General features: G+C 44.8%; 1 protein-coding gene and 1 pseudogene across 1 annotated transcript; one reads left to right on the forward strand and one right to left on the reverse strand.

The window, feature by feature from the left end:
* The first annotated feature begins 869 nt into the window (after positions 1–869).
* LOC136456874 (uncharacterized) lies at positions 870–6,371 on the forward strand. Its single transcript, XM_066456861.1, has 3 exons — positions 870–1,528; positions 5,007–5,295; positions 5,382–6,371. The coding sequence occupies exons 1-3, from the start codon at positions 1,024–1,026 to the stop codon at positions 6,052–6,054; spliced, it is 1,467 nt and encodes a 488-aa protein (XP_066312958.1). The 5' UTR covers positions 870–1,023; the 3' UTR covers positions 6,055–6,371.
* Positions 6,372–9,170: 2,799 nt separating this feature from the next.
* Positions 9,171–14,899, reverse strand: LOC136459470 (protein FAR1-RELATED SEQUENCE 5-like; annotated as a pseudogene).
* Between the last annotated feature and the right edge of the window lie 1,948 nt (positions 14,900–16,847).

The following is a 16,847-nucleotide window of genomic DNA, read 5'->3' on the forward strand; positions in this document are numbered from 1 at the left end:
GTAATGTTTCATAACGGTTGTGTACCGTTCCTTATCGGACTTATACTGTTCCTTATTGGGTTAGTACTGTTTTCTTATCGGGTTGGCACTGTTCACCCCGGTACTGTTGATCTACAGTAATCTGAGTCTGGGAGGCTTCGGATGACCAGTGAAATGGCACATATTTAAAGATATATATATATATATTTAGCCCTGGATAACGAGCCGGCTCGGCTCGTTTGGGCTCGTTAAGATAACGAGCTAGCTCGGCTCGGCTCGTTATCCTAACGAGCCAGAAAGCCAGCTCGGCTCGACTCGTTAAAAGCTCGAGCTGGCTCGTTAAGCTCGCGAGCCAGGTATAAAAAATACACAAAATATAATATTTGCATTTATCTAAAGTTTAAGAATAATAATAATACAAAAGAAATGCATCTAGACCAGTTACCAGTTAATTTATAGGGTCTAGACCAGTTACCAGTCAATTGTAAAGTGCAAGACATGAAGTAATACAAAAACTAATACAAGTTTTGATACTTTTTTTTTCTGAAAGCTTGGCTCGTTTAGCTCGTGAGCGGCTCGCGAGCTGGCTCGAGTTGGCTCGTTATAGCTAACGAGCTAAAATCTTGGCTCGGCTCGGCTCGTTATCATAACGAGTCGAGCCGAGCCGAGCCGAGTCGAGTCAGCCACGAACCGAGCGAGCTAACGAGCTTCGAGTTTTTCGTCCAGCCTTATATATATTATATAGATAGATATAAATATAAATATAGATGCAAGCAACTAATCAACCTATCTCGAAGTCTCTTCCTTCTCACCGGTCACCCGAGGCCCCGAGCAACAGCTGGACTTCAAAACCACGTTGGATAGCCCCCGAAACCGCGGCTTGACTTGACTTGGGGGCTTGGGCCTTGCTACGTTGTTTGGTGAAGCCGCAAGCCCGCAACGCGCGATCCTCTCCCTCCCCCATCTCACCGTACCGCAACCCCAAACCCTAGGACGCAGCGCCGCCGCCGCCGCCGCCGCCGCACCACCACCACCCGCAGCAAGATGAGGCCGCGCGGAAGGGGCGACGACGTCGAAGACGACGATGACGATGACGAGGACGAGTACGAGGACATCACGCCGCCTCGAAGAACGCCAGGGCCCGAGGCCGACCCCGCCCCCGCCCCCTCGCCCTCACCCTCGCCCTCGCCCTCGCCCTCGCCCACCCCCGCCCCCGCCCCGCCGCAGCCCACGCGTGCCCCGCTCAGCAGCCTCGTCGTTAGGCCGCCGCGGCCGCAGGAGAACGGCGGCGGATCCTCCCCGTACTCACCCTCCGCCCGCTCGCCCTCTCCCAGCGCCGGCGGACACCGAGGCCGCGGGGCCTCGCTCCCGCGGCGACGGCGGGACTTCTCACCGCCGCCTCCCCGCGGTTGGGAGAGGCGCCGGTCGCCTCCGCGGCCGCCTCCGGAGAGGCGGCGTCCTGGGAGCCCGCCGCCTCAGCGGCGACGCTTCACGCCACCGCCCCGGTTCCAGCCACCGCGGCATCCGCGCTTCTACGATGAGCAGCAAGGTTTGTTGGAAACCCTCCAATCTTTCTATTTTCTGTATAGTGTCTCTCTATAAATTATGGGAAGTTCGAACCAATTTAGTCGATTTGTACTTTTCCTTGTGCACTATATTGCTGGATTCGCACACCAGTATTTACTTTACTTTATTTTTATTTGATTCTGATTAATATGCATCGGTGCGATGCTGATGATTCCTTACCTTGAAGGATATATACATCTCCTTCTTTTTCGTTTTTGAAGGATGGATCTTCTTTATTACAACATGTGGTTGTGTTCCTTGCCGTGATATTGATTGGAAGTTATGTGATTAGACATACTGACATAGTTGTGTGGCAATATATGTGGGGGAAGTGTTACTTGTTTTAGGCTATGCAACACGCATATTTAAATTGCTATCTACTTATTCCATGGCTGTTCAATAGCAGCACCTTTTTATTCTTTTAGCTGCACCTTTTCATCGAGTGAAAGTTGTGCAATAGTGGTGTAGAGGATTAAAGTTATGTAGTTGCTCACATATATCTTTTGTCCAGAGATGATTTTGGTTCCAGTACTTCAACTGTCATTTTGATTGCAAAGTTTACAAACAACACTTGCTGTTACTTGTTCTTGCTATTACATATTGGAAACCTAATGACATGAAAAGTGTTTGTCTGTCGGAATGTACTAATATTGCACGGGACGAATATAAATACTTTTGTGTGGTAAAGTTTCGCTGAGCAATTTTTATATGTTTGAGGTTGTTATTGCAAGCGCTTCTGTTGCTTCTAATGGGTTGAAGCAACTAGCAAATGCTGTCTGACTAATCTTTTATATTGGTCTAAAACTCGGAATGATATTTGTGGTTCATGTTGCTTGCTAGATTTAATATGAAATTACCATGACTCTTAGATGTGTTTTCCCCTTTGTGGATTATTGCATGCTTCATTTGCAAGAAGCCATAGAAGGCATGTATCTTGTAGCTGGCTTCAAATTTCATATTAATGATATCAAGCTTGTTTCAACAAGCTTTGCATGATATGTTGTTGTCCTTGTATTATGCATGATTCCTCATATCTTAGGTGCTAATGTGTTGTGCAATTTGCATCACTCAAGCAGTGAAGCCACGAGTGAATTGTTTTACTTGTTTCTCTCTTCTGTTTGATTTTATTTTATTGTAAATGTAGAACTGTACTTTTTTTTTCTCGTTTGAACTGTTCACTAAACAGACTGCTCATCATCTTTGAAGTATAGTATGTATGAATAGACTGCTCATTATATTGGAAGTACGTACGCAAGATCTAGCATTTGAGGAACTGTGATGGAGTACAGTTAAGACCTTTTTAATCTAATAGTATATTAGTATTGTGTCATCGTCATGATAATTTCATGCATAGTTTACAACTATACTATATTACTAATTACTAGTTCAGTTCATCCTTAACTTTTCAGCTTCCTTCATTTACTAAATATAAGATGCCTTGTACCATGATTTCATCATGTTACACATTATGTCTCTCGAGTTCTAGCAGTATCCTGCCAGCTATATAACTGCTAAATGGTTTATTTAATTTAAGCTAATATATTATTGTTAAAGAACCATAATTCTAGGAAAATGTTCCACACAGCGTGAATGTCTGAAACCACCTGATATGCTTGAAAAATTCTAAATATCTTCTAATATTTTGGTGGCTTGGATGTCCAGTGTAATGGCCAAGCACTGCAAGCTCCAGTAAAATATCAAATGAAGTATGGAGTTTGCTGTTCTACTGGAACACTTTCCAACTTGAGTTGCTTGGATGCCATTCCTTTTCAAGATGGACAATATTATTGATGCTTTGGTATTGTGCTACCTGATGATTTGATTAAATTTGCCAGCATAGTGATGTGGAAGTATTTTGCCTTGCTGACACAAGTTTTGTGAAAAGGTAGACACATTTGCATGTGCAGTATGTTGTGCTCTGAAAGGTTTGAAGTTTTGAGAATTGAGATAACATGGAATGAAGGAACGAGATGGACTTGAGGTCATAGTATTAACACAACTTGGGTGTGTTAGTGTTTAGGCAATGCCTAACAACATAATGAGTGGAATTAGCTGTGAGCATGGATATGTAGAAACTTGAGGAGAACATCATCAGTTGGTCCTTGCTGTCATCAATATTTCAACTGTTGAGTTTTGGAGATCAGGGCAGAATTCAGGAAGCCGTGGTTCAAGTGCTTATCTAAATTATAAATCGTGAGTTTGATGACGTTAGTATGGAACTTGGATAATAGACATTTATATAATATGAATTCGAAAATGAACCCACCCTTTTGAGTTCTTTTTGGCAATTTGTGTTTTCTGCACAATGAGCCAAGTCATCAGGTATATTTTAGACATAGGATTATGCCATTTTGTTTGCCGGTCTTTTGAACAACTTGTTAGAGGCTTCAGAGACTGGGACAATGATGTTGGGAGAAGAAAGTAACTGGCTGCTCTAGAGGCTTGTTTGCAAGTGAATTGCTGGCCACATTCACATCTTCATGTTTGAAGCCTCAAGGGAGGTTCATATAGCATCAATATTGGAGCTGTCTCCTGTGCAGTGTGGGACATTCCAACAACTACTTGGTATGCTTGTAAGCTGAAGTTGCTTTTACGGTTGAGATACAGAACCAAGGTGATTGGTATGGAACACCACTTTGTAGCATTCACAGTGACAGCATGCCTGGAGCTTGAGCTTTTCCCTGTTCAAGTTGGAATTCTTCGAGTAGGTCCCAGTGGGGATTAGCTTCGTGATACTTGATGCTTGCTTAATCTTGTGCAATCATGTGGAGGGAGAAGTATTTGGTCATTGGAGCGACCTGCTTGATTCTAGGTTGAGAAACAGAACCAAGGTGATTGGTATGGAACACCACTTTGTAGCATTCACAGTGACATAGCATGCCTGGTGCTTGAGCTTTTCCCTGTTCAAGTTGGAATTCTTCGAGTAGGTCCCAGTGGGGATTAGCTTCGTGATACTTGATGCTTGCTTAATCTTGTGCAATCATGTGGGGGGAGAAGTATTTGGTCATTGGAGCGACCTGCTTGATTCTAATATTTGAGATGCCATCAAGAAACTGTTACAGTGGCCTATATGTCACATAGTTATTGATCTGTCAAATATTTGTTTAACTTGCAAATGGAAACGGGATCCTATATTGGCCAAAGGAACTAAGATTTTCTTAGCAACATCAACTCCACTCTCTGGACACGTAGCTACTAACTACATTGTGAACCACCAGAAGGCTGCTACCTGCTAGTTTCATTCAGTTGAGCTGCAGTGACAATGGTATTTCCTTCTCAGAAATGTGGCCCTTCGCAATTATAACTTCGTTCAGCATATGAAGAGTAGCAATTTTGAAAGTAGTTCTCATGAAGTGGTTGCCTGTTTCAGTTCCATGTGGCTGGTGTAAGCATTTCTTGCTAAACGTTAGTTGGCTTTGTCTTTTAGTGCTTATTTGGATTTTTTTATACTTGCTTTTCAGGATATGGAATGCATGCAGGCCCTTCGCCACCACGCCCACGCAGAGCAGAAGCCAGCAAATTTGATGATGATGTTGGTCCACGTTACACCCATGGATATCGAGGGAATGGTAGAGGAGGTGCAAGGTTCCGAGAGGGTTCTCCACCATATGGAAGAGGAGGCAGATCGAATGGGAGAGGCTATGGCGCTCCACATGGAAAGGATTTCATTAATATTGATGGACAATATGTTCACCGAAATGACCCAAATCTTTCGCCAAGAGAAGGTGACTGGATATGCCAGAACCCTAAGTAAGTTGCTTTTTAGCCTGTCAAGTATGCTTTATTAGTCACTTAAATCTTGGTTTTCTGATTTTCCTTCTTGCATTCTGTGTCAGCTGTGGAAATCTCAATTTTGCTCGGCGCACTCACTGTAACAACTGCAACAAGTTTCGCTATTCAGCGCACGACGCATATGAGCCTAGGCGCAGCCCCCCCTTCAGGAGTTACCCCAGCTCTCCACGAGGGCCTCAAAGGATGGTTGGCCCACCTGGTGATCGTGCCCCTGCAAGAGAGATGACCAGGTACAGATCACCACCTCATGGTTGGGGAGCAAGTGATCCTAGGGCATATGCAGCTCGATCCCCACCAGAACGTGCAGGACGGTTTACAGATCCATCGCCTAAGGAAAGAATGGGCTTCCGTGGTGAGCGCGACCCAAGGGACCGTGTGAAATTTGAGTGGTCTGCCACTGATGACTACATTCAGACGGAGCGCCCACATGATGGTTATCTTGACAGGAGTCGGCGTCACTCAGGATCTCCTCGTGGTAACTGGGGAAATGATCTGCGTGACAGAAGCCGCTCTCCTCCAAGGAACAGGCCTATGAAGAGTTCCTTCAATGGCAGAGGTCGACCTGATGACTATGCTGCTGATCTATATGCCAGCCGAGGTAGACCCAATGGTATGGAGGCTGGCCGTGGGCGTGGGCATGTTTACAGACAAGGCAGTGGCCCGTACCCTGGTGAGGGTCGAGGTGACCGACGTGCTAGGAACGAAGATGGCTATTAGATCATCTTCATGAAGCTGTTGAGTGACGTCATTTTGTCTTAGTTGGTCAGGAAAGGAAAACCTTACGCACGCTGGAGCTTGAGAATATCTGCAGCTTGTAATATTAAAGATCGTGTACTGTGTCCTAAACCATGGTAACTGTTCGGCACAACTGAAAAATAAGCTAAAATAATGTGAGAGAAAATACTGTAGTGTCTGAAAACACTGTTCAGCCGAACAGTGCGCGTGTGAGTGCGCGCCCCGGCCCCAGCCGTCCAGCCAGCCGAACGCGCCAACAGTGTTACTGCATGTTGTGAAGTTATGATTTGGCTTCTGTCATCCTCAGTGTCGGATCTAGTAAAGGGACATGGGTGTACGTGTACCCTGTACACCCAATAATTTCTGCAAAAAGAACTTGGTTTTGCACTGCAGACGGGAAAGAGAAGGGGGTGGAAATACTTTGTTTTACGCCAAAGTATTTCACAAAACTATGTTGTTGTTTTTTTCTTCTAAAAACTCCAAAAATACTTAGGGCCTTAACTGGGTAACGTACAACTGTAGTATCTGACCTGTGCGAACACCCACCCACACACACACACCCCTACGTACATACGAAGACCTACAGCTACACGCAACTTCAAGATCGTCTGTCCCTACTGAGATCGACAGAGTTACACATGGACCATTGTGTCACTGCACGAGTAGGCAGCGAAATTTATTTTGGGGCCATGCCCCGGTGAGACAAGTTGATTCTAACCGGAGTCGAATTCTGGTGGGTGGGATGGAAACCACCGATTCCAACCACTGGGCTATCAACCTGTCCTCGGGGTGGTGGGCACTCTTCATCAGTGAAGAGAGAGACGGAGGCCTCGGCACCTGGTGTAGGAGAGAGAGAGAGAGAGAGAGTTCATCAGTGAAGAGAGAGAGAGAGAGAGAGAGAGAGAGAGAGAGAGAGAGAGAGAGAGAGAGAGAGGAGGAAGGGAGGGAGGGAGGGAGGGAGAGGGAGAGGGTGACAGATGCAGCGGCGGTGGCAAACGGAAGAGAGGAACGCGAGGAGGGAGACGGAAACGAGGGTCGTGGTCTCGTGGAGGATGGTTGGGCTTGAGATGGGTACTTTCAATTGGCTACTCTATCTGACAAGTTGAAGCATCTTTTGGAGCGCGCGTTGCAGCTAGGAGGGGAGCTGCCTCCGATGGTCCCCAGCAAATAAAGCCGAGTACTTGCGCCAGGGAAAGAGATAAAGTTGTTCGCTTGGGTTAGACCAAAGAAGCTGCCTCCGTTGTGAGTTTTGAGAGCTCGATTTTTTTTTTGTCCACGAGTACTGCTGCTTTTGGCTGAGGCAACAAACTTGGGGCCTTTTTAGTTCCTCTTCAAAACACCAAATTTTTCAAGATTTTCTGTTACATCGAATCTTTAGACGCATGCATGAGGTATTAAATATAAATAAAAAATAAAACTAATTACACAGTTTAAACGAAATATACGAGACGAATCTTTTAAGCCTAATTAGACTATGATTGGACACTAATTGCCAAATAACAACGAAAAGCCTTGTTAGCCCGCATTGGTGAAGCCATTAGTCACTCAGTCTCACAACCACATGGTCACTCAGTCACTTCGCCACTGCCACTCAAGAATTTAGAATGGATTATAATGCATACGCATGTGAGTTTATATTTTATTGATATTAATGGCAAATGATGGTGGGAAAATTCACAACCATAATCATCAAGAGCATCATATACAAAAAAAAAACTTTTTAAAAAATATAGTAGTCTATAATTATATAGTCCACCAAAAATATATAGCATGCACACCACGAAAAATATTTTATACACAGTAGTTGAATATTAATGAAATTTTCTATGAGTGAGTTCGTATATCACATATAAAAATGAAATTGGTCTTTCCAACGGTAGAATCGGATACGACACCATGTCCAGCTACAACTCAATTATTTCCAAAGCCCGCTTTCATTTATCCTTGAATGCCATAAATATCTGGGTAGGTACTGCATCAGCAGGTAGCAACACAATGAAAATTCAGTACTCCATAAAAAAACACAATAGAGTTAAACATCCTGTTAAAAAGAACCATTCTCACATCATAATTCATCAGGCTGGATTCGGTTAAGAGAATGAAAAGAGCAATACATGTTTTCATTTCTCATGTCAGAATATACATACATAAGGATTAATCTGCATACCTGGCCAATATCAGCAGACTGATGATTAATCATCTCCATATGCTTTTTCTATTGTTCCATTTTCATAGCTCAATCAATTTCCATTAAAAAAGACGATATTTTGGTGGGTGAACAATCAACAACACCTTATATACGTATTTTTATGACGCAGGCACTAACCATGTTCTTCTCGCTAATAATTTAAGCAACTGGTTCAGTTTAATGAGTGTTCAAAATCATGCCGCAAAACCAAAAGCATGCAAGCTACCTCGACATCTGGTTGGACACGGGGCCCGCCTGTCCCACATTCATCTTTCCCACCACCACCAGCAGATTAGTAGCAATGTATCAGACCACCTAGTGCCGGACGCCCGGCTTCCACGCGCGTCCGGACGCACCTAGCGTCCGACCGGCTTCAGCGTGTTGTCCCGTTTCGATTCGAGTCGAACGCACCAAATAACGTTTCGAGTTGATCCCACCTATCCAAACAGAGCTTCACTCGCCAATCGCGGCATCCCACGCTCGTAGGCGGCCGGTCCCTCCGCCGTGCTGCCCGTCCCCCAGCCAATCCCCTTGACTTGAAGGAGTCATAGAACTCGTCGTACTTAACGAGGAAACCAGATATCTCAATGAAAGGTGGCCTTTTAGAAAAGAAAAGGCGATATAATTACCACAACCGATGTAAAATAAACAATGAACATATAAGCAAAACCTACTAGAACAAAGATGAACGAAGTGTTAAACCAAAAGAAGCTTCAGTTCATAAAACTAAATTATGACCAATAATAAACTTCGTTGTGACAATCAATGAACCATATATTACTACAGAAGTGTTGAAGCAAATGGTCAACAGAATGGTTAAAGTCTCACTTAAGCTAAATACAACTTTGTCTTTAACTTATAACTTCATGTGGCTCATATATACATTTATTTTTGTTGAAGCAAGATAATTCTATAGCTTTAGCTCGGTGTCCCTGAGATGCTTTGCTGCTGCCACGTATTTGCATGTCTCTACACCATGGCCTTCTTCGTGGCATACCAAGCACGCCGAGTCTTTGGCTTTGGTCTTCCTAGCCTTGGACTTGTTCTTCTTAATTGCTTTATCTTTCGCTTGTCGAACAATGGTCTTCAAACGGTCGACGTTGTCCTTAGGCCTTCCCTTTGGATCTTTTGTCAGAGGGTTCTTGAACTTTGTTCGATTCACCCCTCCCCTTTGGATCTTTTGTCAGAGGGTTCTTGAACTTTGTTCGATTCACCCCTCCCTCCACCTTCTTTTCACTCCCAACTGCACGTGGTGGATCATTTTGCCGCGAAATCAATGCTCAGGTGGTTGCCTTCACCTTTTCCCTCAGCTGGTCGATCCCTTCTAAACCCACCATGTACTCTTCTGGCTCGACACAAGCATCAGCTGCAAGCTGTGTCATTTTCCTGCACATCGCATTGTATCTCAACTTGTTTGTCACTGGAACACCAAACACTGGTTCAGACCTGACAAATGTTGAGGCACTTTCAGCGTTGCTTCTTCTGACCACCTGTGCAGCAGGTACTTCTGTGATATGTGCTGCACATCAAGTGTGGTAAAGACTTTCAGGATGTGGGGACATAGGAGACCATCTTGATCGAACATGTTGCAAGAGCATGTGTACGTTTCAGACCCCTGATTCGCAGCAACATTGTATGTTTTCAATGTCGCCTCACCTTCCTTGTATACTCGTTTCACCACTTGGAACACAAAGGAAATATTGTATGTTTTCAGAATAAGAAACTATAAAATAGGGGTATCATGGAACACAAAGGCAATAGAATTCTTGTTGCAGTAGATTGTGGTTAGTGTTTCAGTAGTAATGTAATACATATTCCAGTATTGGTAAAACAGAGCATCTAGTCATGGTATACATAGGCACCCAGAATTCTTATTGTAGTAGACTATGGTTAGTGTTTCAGTACTAGTGTAATGCTTGTTTCAGTAGTAAAACAGAGCATCCACTGCAAAAAGTATGCTACAACAAAGATGTGCAGTCTGAAACAAGACAATTCAAGGAAATTGAGGCATGAATGTACACCTTACCTACACTGTCATTTGGCCACCCTCTTTAGCAATCGAACCTATAGTTAATGCCGTCGAATCACGCAGGAGCTCTTAGAACTTGAAGAAAACACTTCTGGTGTAGAACTTAGATGCTTGCCTCTCAATTTCATACCTCCCCCACAACGGCGGATTTGTCGTTTCACCTTTGGCTGCTTCTTGATACTCCTTCTCAATCTTTGTTTCCATTATGTACTCATACTGGGTAAGGAACTACAACACTGAGTCCCGTGGGTGCACCATTTTCTTGAATAATGCATTCATACTCTCAGATCTCCCTGTTGTGCTTGTGAAGGGAAAGAAGCATTTCCTGAAATATGCAGGCGCCCACATAGACTTGGTCGAAGACATGTTTTGGAAGTGTTCGTTGCCATGCATATCATTCTTCACCTCTATGTTATGCCACAACATTTCAAACTCTTTAGGTGACTCAGTGAAGTTAATGCAATAGTCAAACTTGTCTGCAAAATCTGGGTTGTTCCTGATTAACCAACCAAACTTCTCACAAGCTTTGCTCACCACATGAAACTTGTAGCACTTGTGTGTTGCACAAGGGAATACCTGTGCTATTGCAGCTTTCATGGCCCTGTCCCGATCAGTCATGATGTTGGTTGGTGCCATCCCTCCCATTGTAGCCTTGAGTGTTTGTAGCACACACACAAAGGTTTCAGTAGTCTCATCCTTTCGGGTTCATAAACCTAGGGTCCCCAATGGACCCGCTTCCCCACAAAAAACTTGACCTATCAGATGATGTTGCGACAACGCACGTCGGGCCGGCCTAGATACATAATGACAGGCTAGGGCAATGATCCGGTCCGTGACTGGAAGGCCTGGCCAAGGTGGGGATACAATCTGACTTCGACCTCCTTTTCTGACCAGGGATACACCGGACCTCTGCTCATGATTCTTCCTCGATCGATACGGTCGGGGCCAACTGGGAATGACTAACTGGGGACGCCCGCTCGGTGAGGGCCTAGGGATCAGGCAAAGCAGATAAGGTAAGGCGCTCAAGTCAACCACAATACCGAGGACCATACCCTGCCATACCCTGTGTACCTGCAGGATGGTGTGAAAGGACCTAATGGCTAGAGGGGGGGTGAATAGCCTAATAAAAATTTCTACAACAACACTTAACCAAATGGTTAGACAATTATGAGGCGAAGCGAGTGTTGCGCTAGCCTACTCAAAATGCAAGCCACCTACCACAATTCTAGTTTAGATAGTGTCAATTCACACAAGAGCAATGACACTACCCTATGTTAGTGTGCTCTCAAAGGCTAACTAAAGAGCCACACCAACCAAGCATGCAAGCTCTCACAACTAGCTACACTAAAGAGCTTGTCAACTAGTTTGCGGTAGAGTAAAGAGAGTGATCAAGAGGGTTATACCGCCGTGTAGATGAATGAACCAATCAATCACGAAGATGAATAACAATGATGACCAATCACCTCGGAATCAATGATGAAGACAATGATTTTTACCGAGGTTCACTTGCTTACCGGCAAGCTAGTCCTCGTTGTGGCGATTCACTCACTTGGAGGTTCACGCGCTAATTGGCTTCACACGCCAAACCCTCAATAGGGTGCCGCACAACCAACACAAGATGAGGATCACACAAGCCACGAGCAATCCACTAGAGTACCTTTTGGCGCTCCGCCGGGGAAAGGTCAAGAACCCCTCACAATCACCACGATCGGAGCCGGAGACAATCACCACCTCCGCTCGACGATCCTCGCTGCTCCAAGCCGTCTAGGTGGCGGCAACCACCAAGAGTAACAAGCGAAACCCACAGCGAAACACGATCACTAAGTGCCTCTAGATGCAATCATTCAAGCAATGCACTTGGATCACTCCCAATCTCACTAAGATGATGAATCAATGACGTAGATGAGTGGGAGTCCTTTGGCTAGGCTCACAAGATTGCTATGTCAATGAAAATGGCCAAAGATCTGAGCCACAGCCGGCCATGGGGCTATAAATAGAGCCCCAATCAAATAGAGCCGTTATACCCCTTCACTGGGCAAAACGCGCTCTGACCGGACGCTCCGATCATACTGACCGGACACTGGCCCTCATCGTCCGGTCGCCCGATGGACGCCACGTGTCATCACCTTCAAACGCTGTTCGTCAGATTCCAATGGCTACGAAGCTGACCGGACGCTCCGGTCAAAACTGACCGGACGCTGAAGCCACAGCGTCCGGTCGTTTCCAGTAAGCTCCCCGAGGCATGTTTTTCCGACCGGACGCGTTCGGTCCACCTTGACCGGACACAGACCAGCGTCCGGTGCTCAACCCTACCTACTGTGCCGTCTGACATCTCGACCGGACGCAGCCTTTTAGCGTCCGGTCGCTGAGTGACCCAGCGTCCGGTCAGTAGACCGACGCCAGCAACATTTCGACCAACTCTATTTCAACTCTAACTTCTTCACCCTTGCTCAAATGTGCCAATCACCAAGAATTTTGCATCTGGCGCAATAGAAAATAGACATTTCATTTTCCCAAAAGCGCCGAATCCCGCCTTGCAAGCTCAGCGGGAGGAAGAGAGGGACCCAAACCCATCTCAACCCTACAACCACCTTGTGCATATGTGTTAGCATATTTTCATAAATATTATCAAGGGTGTTAGCACTCCACTAGATCCTAAATGCATATGCAATAAGTTAGAGCATCTAGTGGCACTTTGATAACCACATTCCGATACGAGTTTCACCCCTCTTAATAGTACGGCTATCAAACCTAAATGTGATCACACTCTCTAAGTGTCTTGATCACCAAAACAAAATAGCTCCTATGGTTTATACCTTTGCCTTGAGCTTTTTGTTTTTCTCTTTCTTCATTTCAAGTTTAAGCCCTTGATCATCGCCATGCCATCACCATTGTCATGCTATGATCTTCATTAGCTTCTCTACTTGAAGTGTGCTACCTATGTCATGATCACTTGATAAACTAGGTTAGCACTTAGGGTTTCATCAATTCACCAAAACCAAACTAGAGCTTTCACGGTGCCACCAGGTCATGCCAGATAGACACTATGCAACCTTCCAGACGTGTCAAAACCCAAACAGTGTTGTAGGTGCCAACATTTGCCTTACAGTATTATAGGTGCCGACATTTGTCATACCAGGCAAACATGGTAAAGCCTGCCAACATACATCTGGACATGAATAATATTATGGGCGCTGACAACCGTCTCGTACCCGACAGCATGGGCAACAAGACTAGGTAGCACACGTATACTTTCTCTCTCTTTTTCTGACTTGTAAGAGCCCATCCCCTTTGACTATAAAAGGGATGAGCTCTCTCCTAAAAAGGGATCGGTTTTTTGGATCTGAATAGCTCTAGAATTCTAGAGCAACATAGAGCATACGCTCCAATACTTAGCGTACGTTAGAGCCCCCGTCACTCAACCCTTCGGTTTAGAGTCTGACTAGACCTTTAGCGTCCCCCTTCTTATTCCTACTCGTTTGTAACCCCACAGCAAAACTTTGAGCACCTGGGCTCAGTAATAAAGTCATCGACCGACTAAAACTAGACGTAGAGCATGTTGCTTGAACTAGTATAAATCCTGTGTCATTGAGTGCTAGGCCACATCTAATCACAATACACGGCAAAACTACAAATATTTACTTGTTGGTCACTTTTCGCACCGACACATCCAGAAGCAAAGCACAACCTAGTAGGATGCTTTGGGTGTGATTGTTGATCCCAACAATCGGCGCAAAGGACATGTTGAACCAGTTAGTGCAAAACATCGTGTCAAAGAATATGCAATCCCTGAAGCACTTGTATAACTCCCTTGATCTACCATCAACCCAAAACAACCCCCTCGCTGCATTCGGAACATCTAGCATGACAGCATAGAAGAAGCTGGGGCTCTCGGCTTGCAACTTCTGGAAGTACTCTAGGACAGCATCCATGTCTCTGTACCATACTCCTGCCCTCAAGTGTGTCCTCATATTGGAGACATCCTTACTGTTGAATGTTAGGTTTCCCATGCCTCCATGAAAGTCTCCTAACACCGACATAATCTGCATGGTGGATATGTTCTGATGGTGCAGTGTCTTCAATAGCTCATAATCTACCCATGATATCCATCTGTGGGACTGCAGCTACTTTACCCTGCCCTTTATCTTCACCATAGGGTGTGTGTGCTCTGCTTGAAACACCACAACCCTCCACCTTCCCTCATGCAGACCCACAACCATGTGTGCCTTACAATCTACCTTCTTCAATGTGCTCTGCTTCCTTGTTGCAGTAGTCATTATGGCTGTTGCGCTTTTCTTCTTCGATGTGGCCGTTGCTGCTGATGATGCATTACTTGATGCATTGTCTTCCTTTTCACCAGGTGTAATCCTTGCATGCAAACACTCAAACTCCTTCCTTATCAATTGCTTACTCACACAGTTGTTTCTCGATGAGCCTACCCTAATATTGAATCCCATCTTGAATGCATAAGCATTGTACACCCTCCTTGCTTCCTCTAGTGTATCAAACTCCATTCCTTCAAATGGAACCACCGGCTAGGAGCTTACAACGTCCTCTTCTTCTTCATACACCACCTCATCATCAGTTATATCCACCTCAACAACCTCACATGGCTGACCTTCTGCCCCATGAGAAAGACTCTGATCAAGATTAGGACCAACGGAACCCTGCGTTGCAAATGTGTTGTCAGATTACACATGCAGTCAATAGCAAATAATTATTTTGATGTAAACAAACAAATTTGGTTAGAGTGTGCCCAGAAACATACTTCTAAAACATAGACAACCATGTTAGCGCTTGAAGTTCTAGCAATCTGATGATGTCCAGTGACGGTATTTTTCCCATCAATCATGCCCTTCTGCGCATTTTAGAGTGTTGCAAATTTGGTTTAGTTCACATTTTGTTACAGATGTGAGGAAACTACAAAATAGGAGTATCATAGAACACACAGGCACCTAGAATTTTTGTTGTAGTTCAATCTTGTTTAGTGTTTTAGGAGTAATGTAACACATGTTTTAGTAGTGGTAAAATAGAGCATCTAGTCATGGTGTACACAGGGACCCAAAATTCTTGTTACAGTGGACTCTGGTAAGTGTTTCAGTAGTATTATAACACATGTTTCAGTAGTAAAACAGAGCAGCTAGTCATGGTATACACAGGCACCCAGAATTCTTGTTGTAGTGGAATCTAGTAAGTGATTCAGTAGTATTATAACACATGTTTTAGTAGTAAAATAGAGCATCTACTGTAAAAGTATGGTTCCAAATCGCCAATGTTCAGAAATTTGTAGTCTGAAACAACACAACTCAAGCAAATTGTGACATGGGGTCATAGATGTACATCTTACATGCTATTTTGAAGAAGGGTTCATCTCCACCGCCTCCTTGCCCCTGGCAATTGCAACACGAGACTCCAATCTGCCATAGACGAAGCTTGAGCCCTCCTTGCGTCCCTCTAACCATAGATTTGCTTCACAGCCCTCAACAATCGGTGGGGGACGATGCCCCGTGGGGATCTCCACGTTGGAGAGGAGATGAGACATCTTGATGCGGTGATTGCTGTGGAGGGGCGTGGTGAGGGGATGGGCTGATGAGGACATGGCACCTTCAGATACGAACAATGATTATAAGGTGCGCTCGTTCCTATATTTGCATAGTGGCTTTGGTTATAATTCACTTGGTTCCACATGTACATGTCACTATTTGAATGTAGGTACAAATATGTCTCAACATGCAAGTTCATCAAAGTTCAACTTTTGGTTTGTCGGTAGCCCGACAGTGCCTCATTGGGAAGGCCATAACTCATCCATCCGGAGTGTGATCGAGGTCAATGAGCACTTGATGGAAAGCTTGTTTGATAAGCTTTCAAATAGATCTGGTCCCATCTCAATATCAAGTCGTCCAGGCCTCCAAATCACTAATATATTCTGTCGCTATTTCTGGCGGGAGCTACACTGTCGTCATGGGCTTGTTAGATATCCTTGGGACCCAAGCCCAAGTTGGAGCACGCTCCAAGAAGATGGAGAACACCTAAGAGATGGCCTTGGACGTCCTCCTCCTTGGCCACCACCTTAGGAGGCCAGCAAGGACGTCCAAGCCAAGCTAGAGGCCCAGTCCAATCCGAGTTCGAGTTTGCCTCGGCCATCAGGACCAGTCTGTAATAAAACGGAGACCCAGGATGCATCCGGACTCCGTTTTTGATGATCCACATATGGATGGAAAGATATTTTGATAAGGAAGCCAATCCAAGTGGTTTCACATCAAAATCTCTTCGGAATCAACAAGAATCATCGAAACAAGTCAGTGTCCAGAATCTATCAGGGTGCTGTGACACCTTCTTTTGGGCTGTTGGGCCTTGTAACGTGTTGGGACACCTTTAGGACGTGAAGAGGGATCCTTGGACGTCCTTTAGGCTATATAATCAGTAGCCACCACCTACTTTAGATTTTGGGGTTTTGCTTAGATTATTCTGTCAAGAAATAGTTTTGCTGTTCTTCGGTTTGTGAGACCCCAACTTCGTGAGTTTAATCATTCATCTATAATTTGGTTGCATTCTTTC

The sequence above is a fragment of the Miscanthus floridulus genome, chromosome 6 (assembly GCF_019320115.1).
Source record: "Miscanthus floridulus cultivar M001 chromosome 6, ASM1932011v1, whole genome shotgun sequence".
Taxonomy (NCBI): domain Eukaryota; kingdom Viridiplantae; phylum Streptophyta; class Magnoliopsida; order Poales; family Poaceae; genus Miscanthus; species Miscanthus floridulus.

Bases quoted from the DNA above. Each gene is read 5' to 3' on its own strand.
- LOC136456874 (XM_066456861.1), top strand. From the start codon at position 1,024: ATGAGGCCGCGCGGAAGGGGCGACGACGTCGAAGACGACGATGACGAT. The intron at 1,529-5,006 runs GTTTGTTGGAAA...CTTGCTTTTCAG, and splicing joins CTTCTACGATGAGCAGCAAG to GATATGGAATGCATGCAGGC. The intron at 5,296-5,381 runs GTAAGTTGCTTT...ATTCTGTGTCAG, and splicing joins TGGATATGCCAGAACCCTAA to CTGTGGAAATCTCAATTTTG.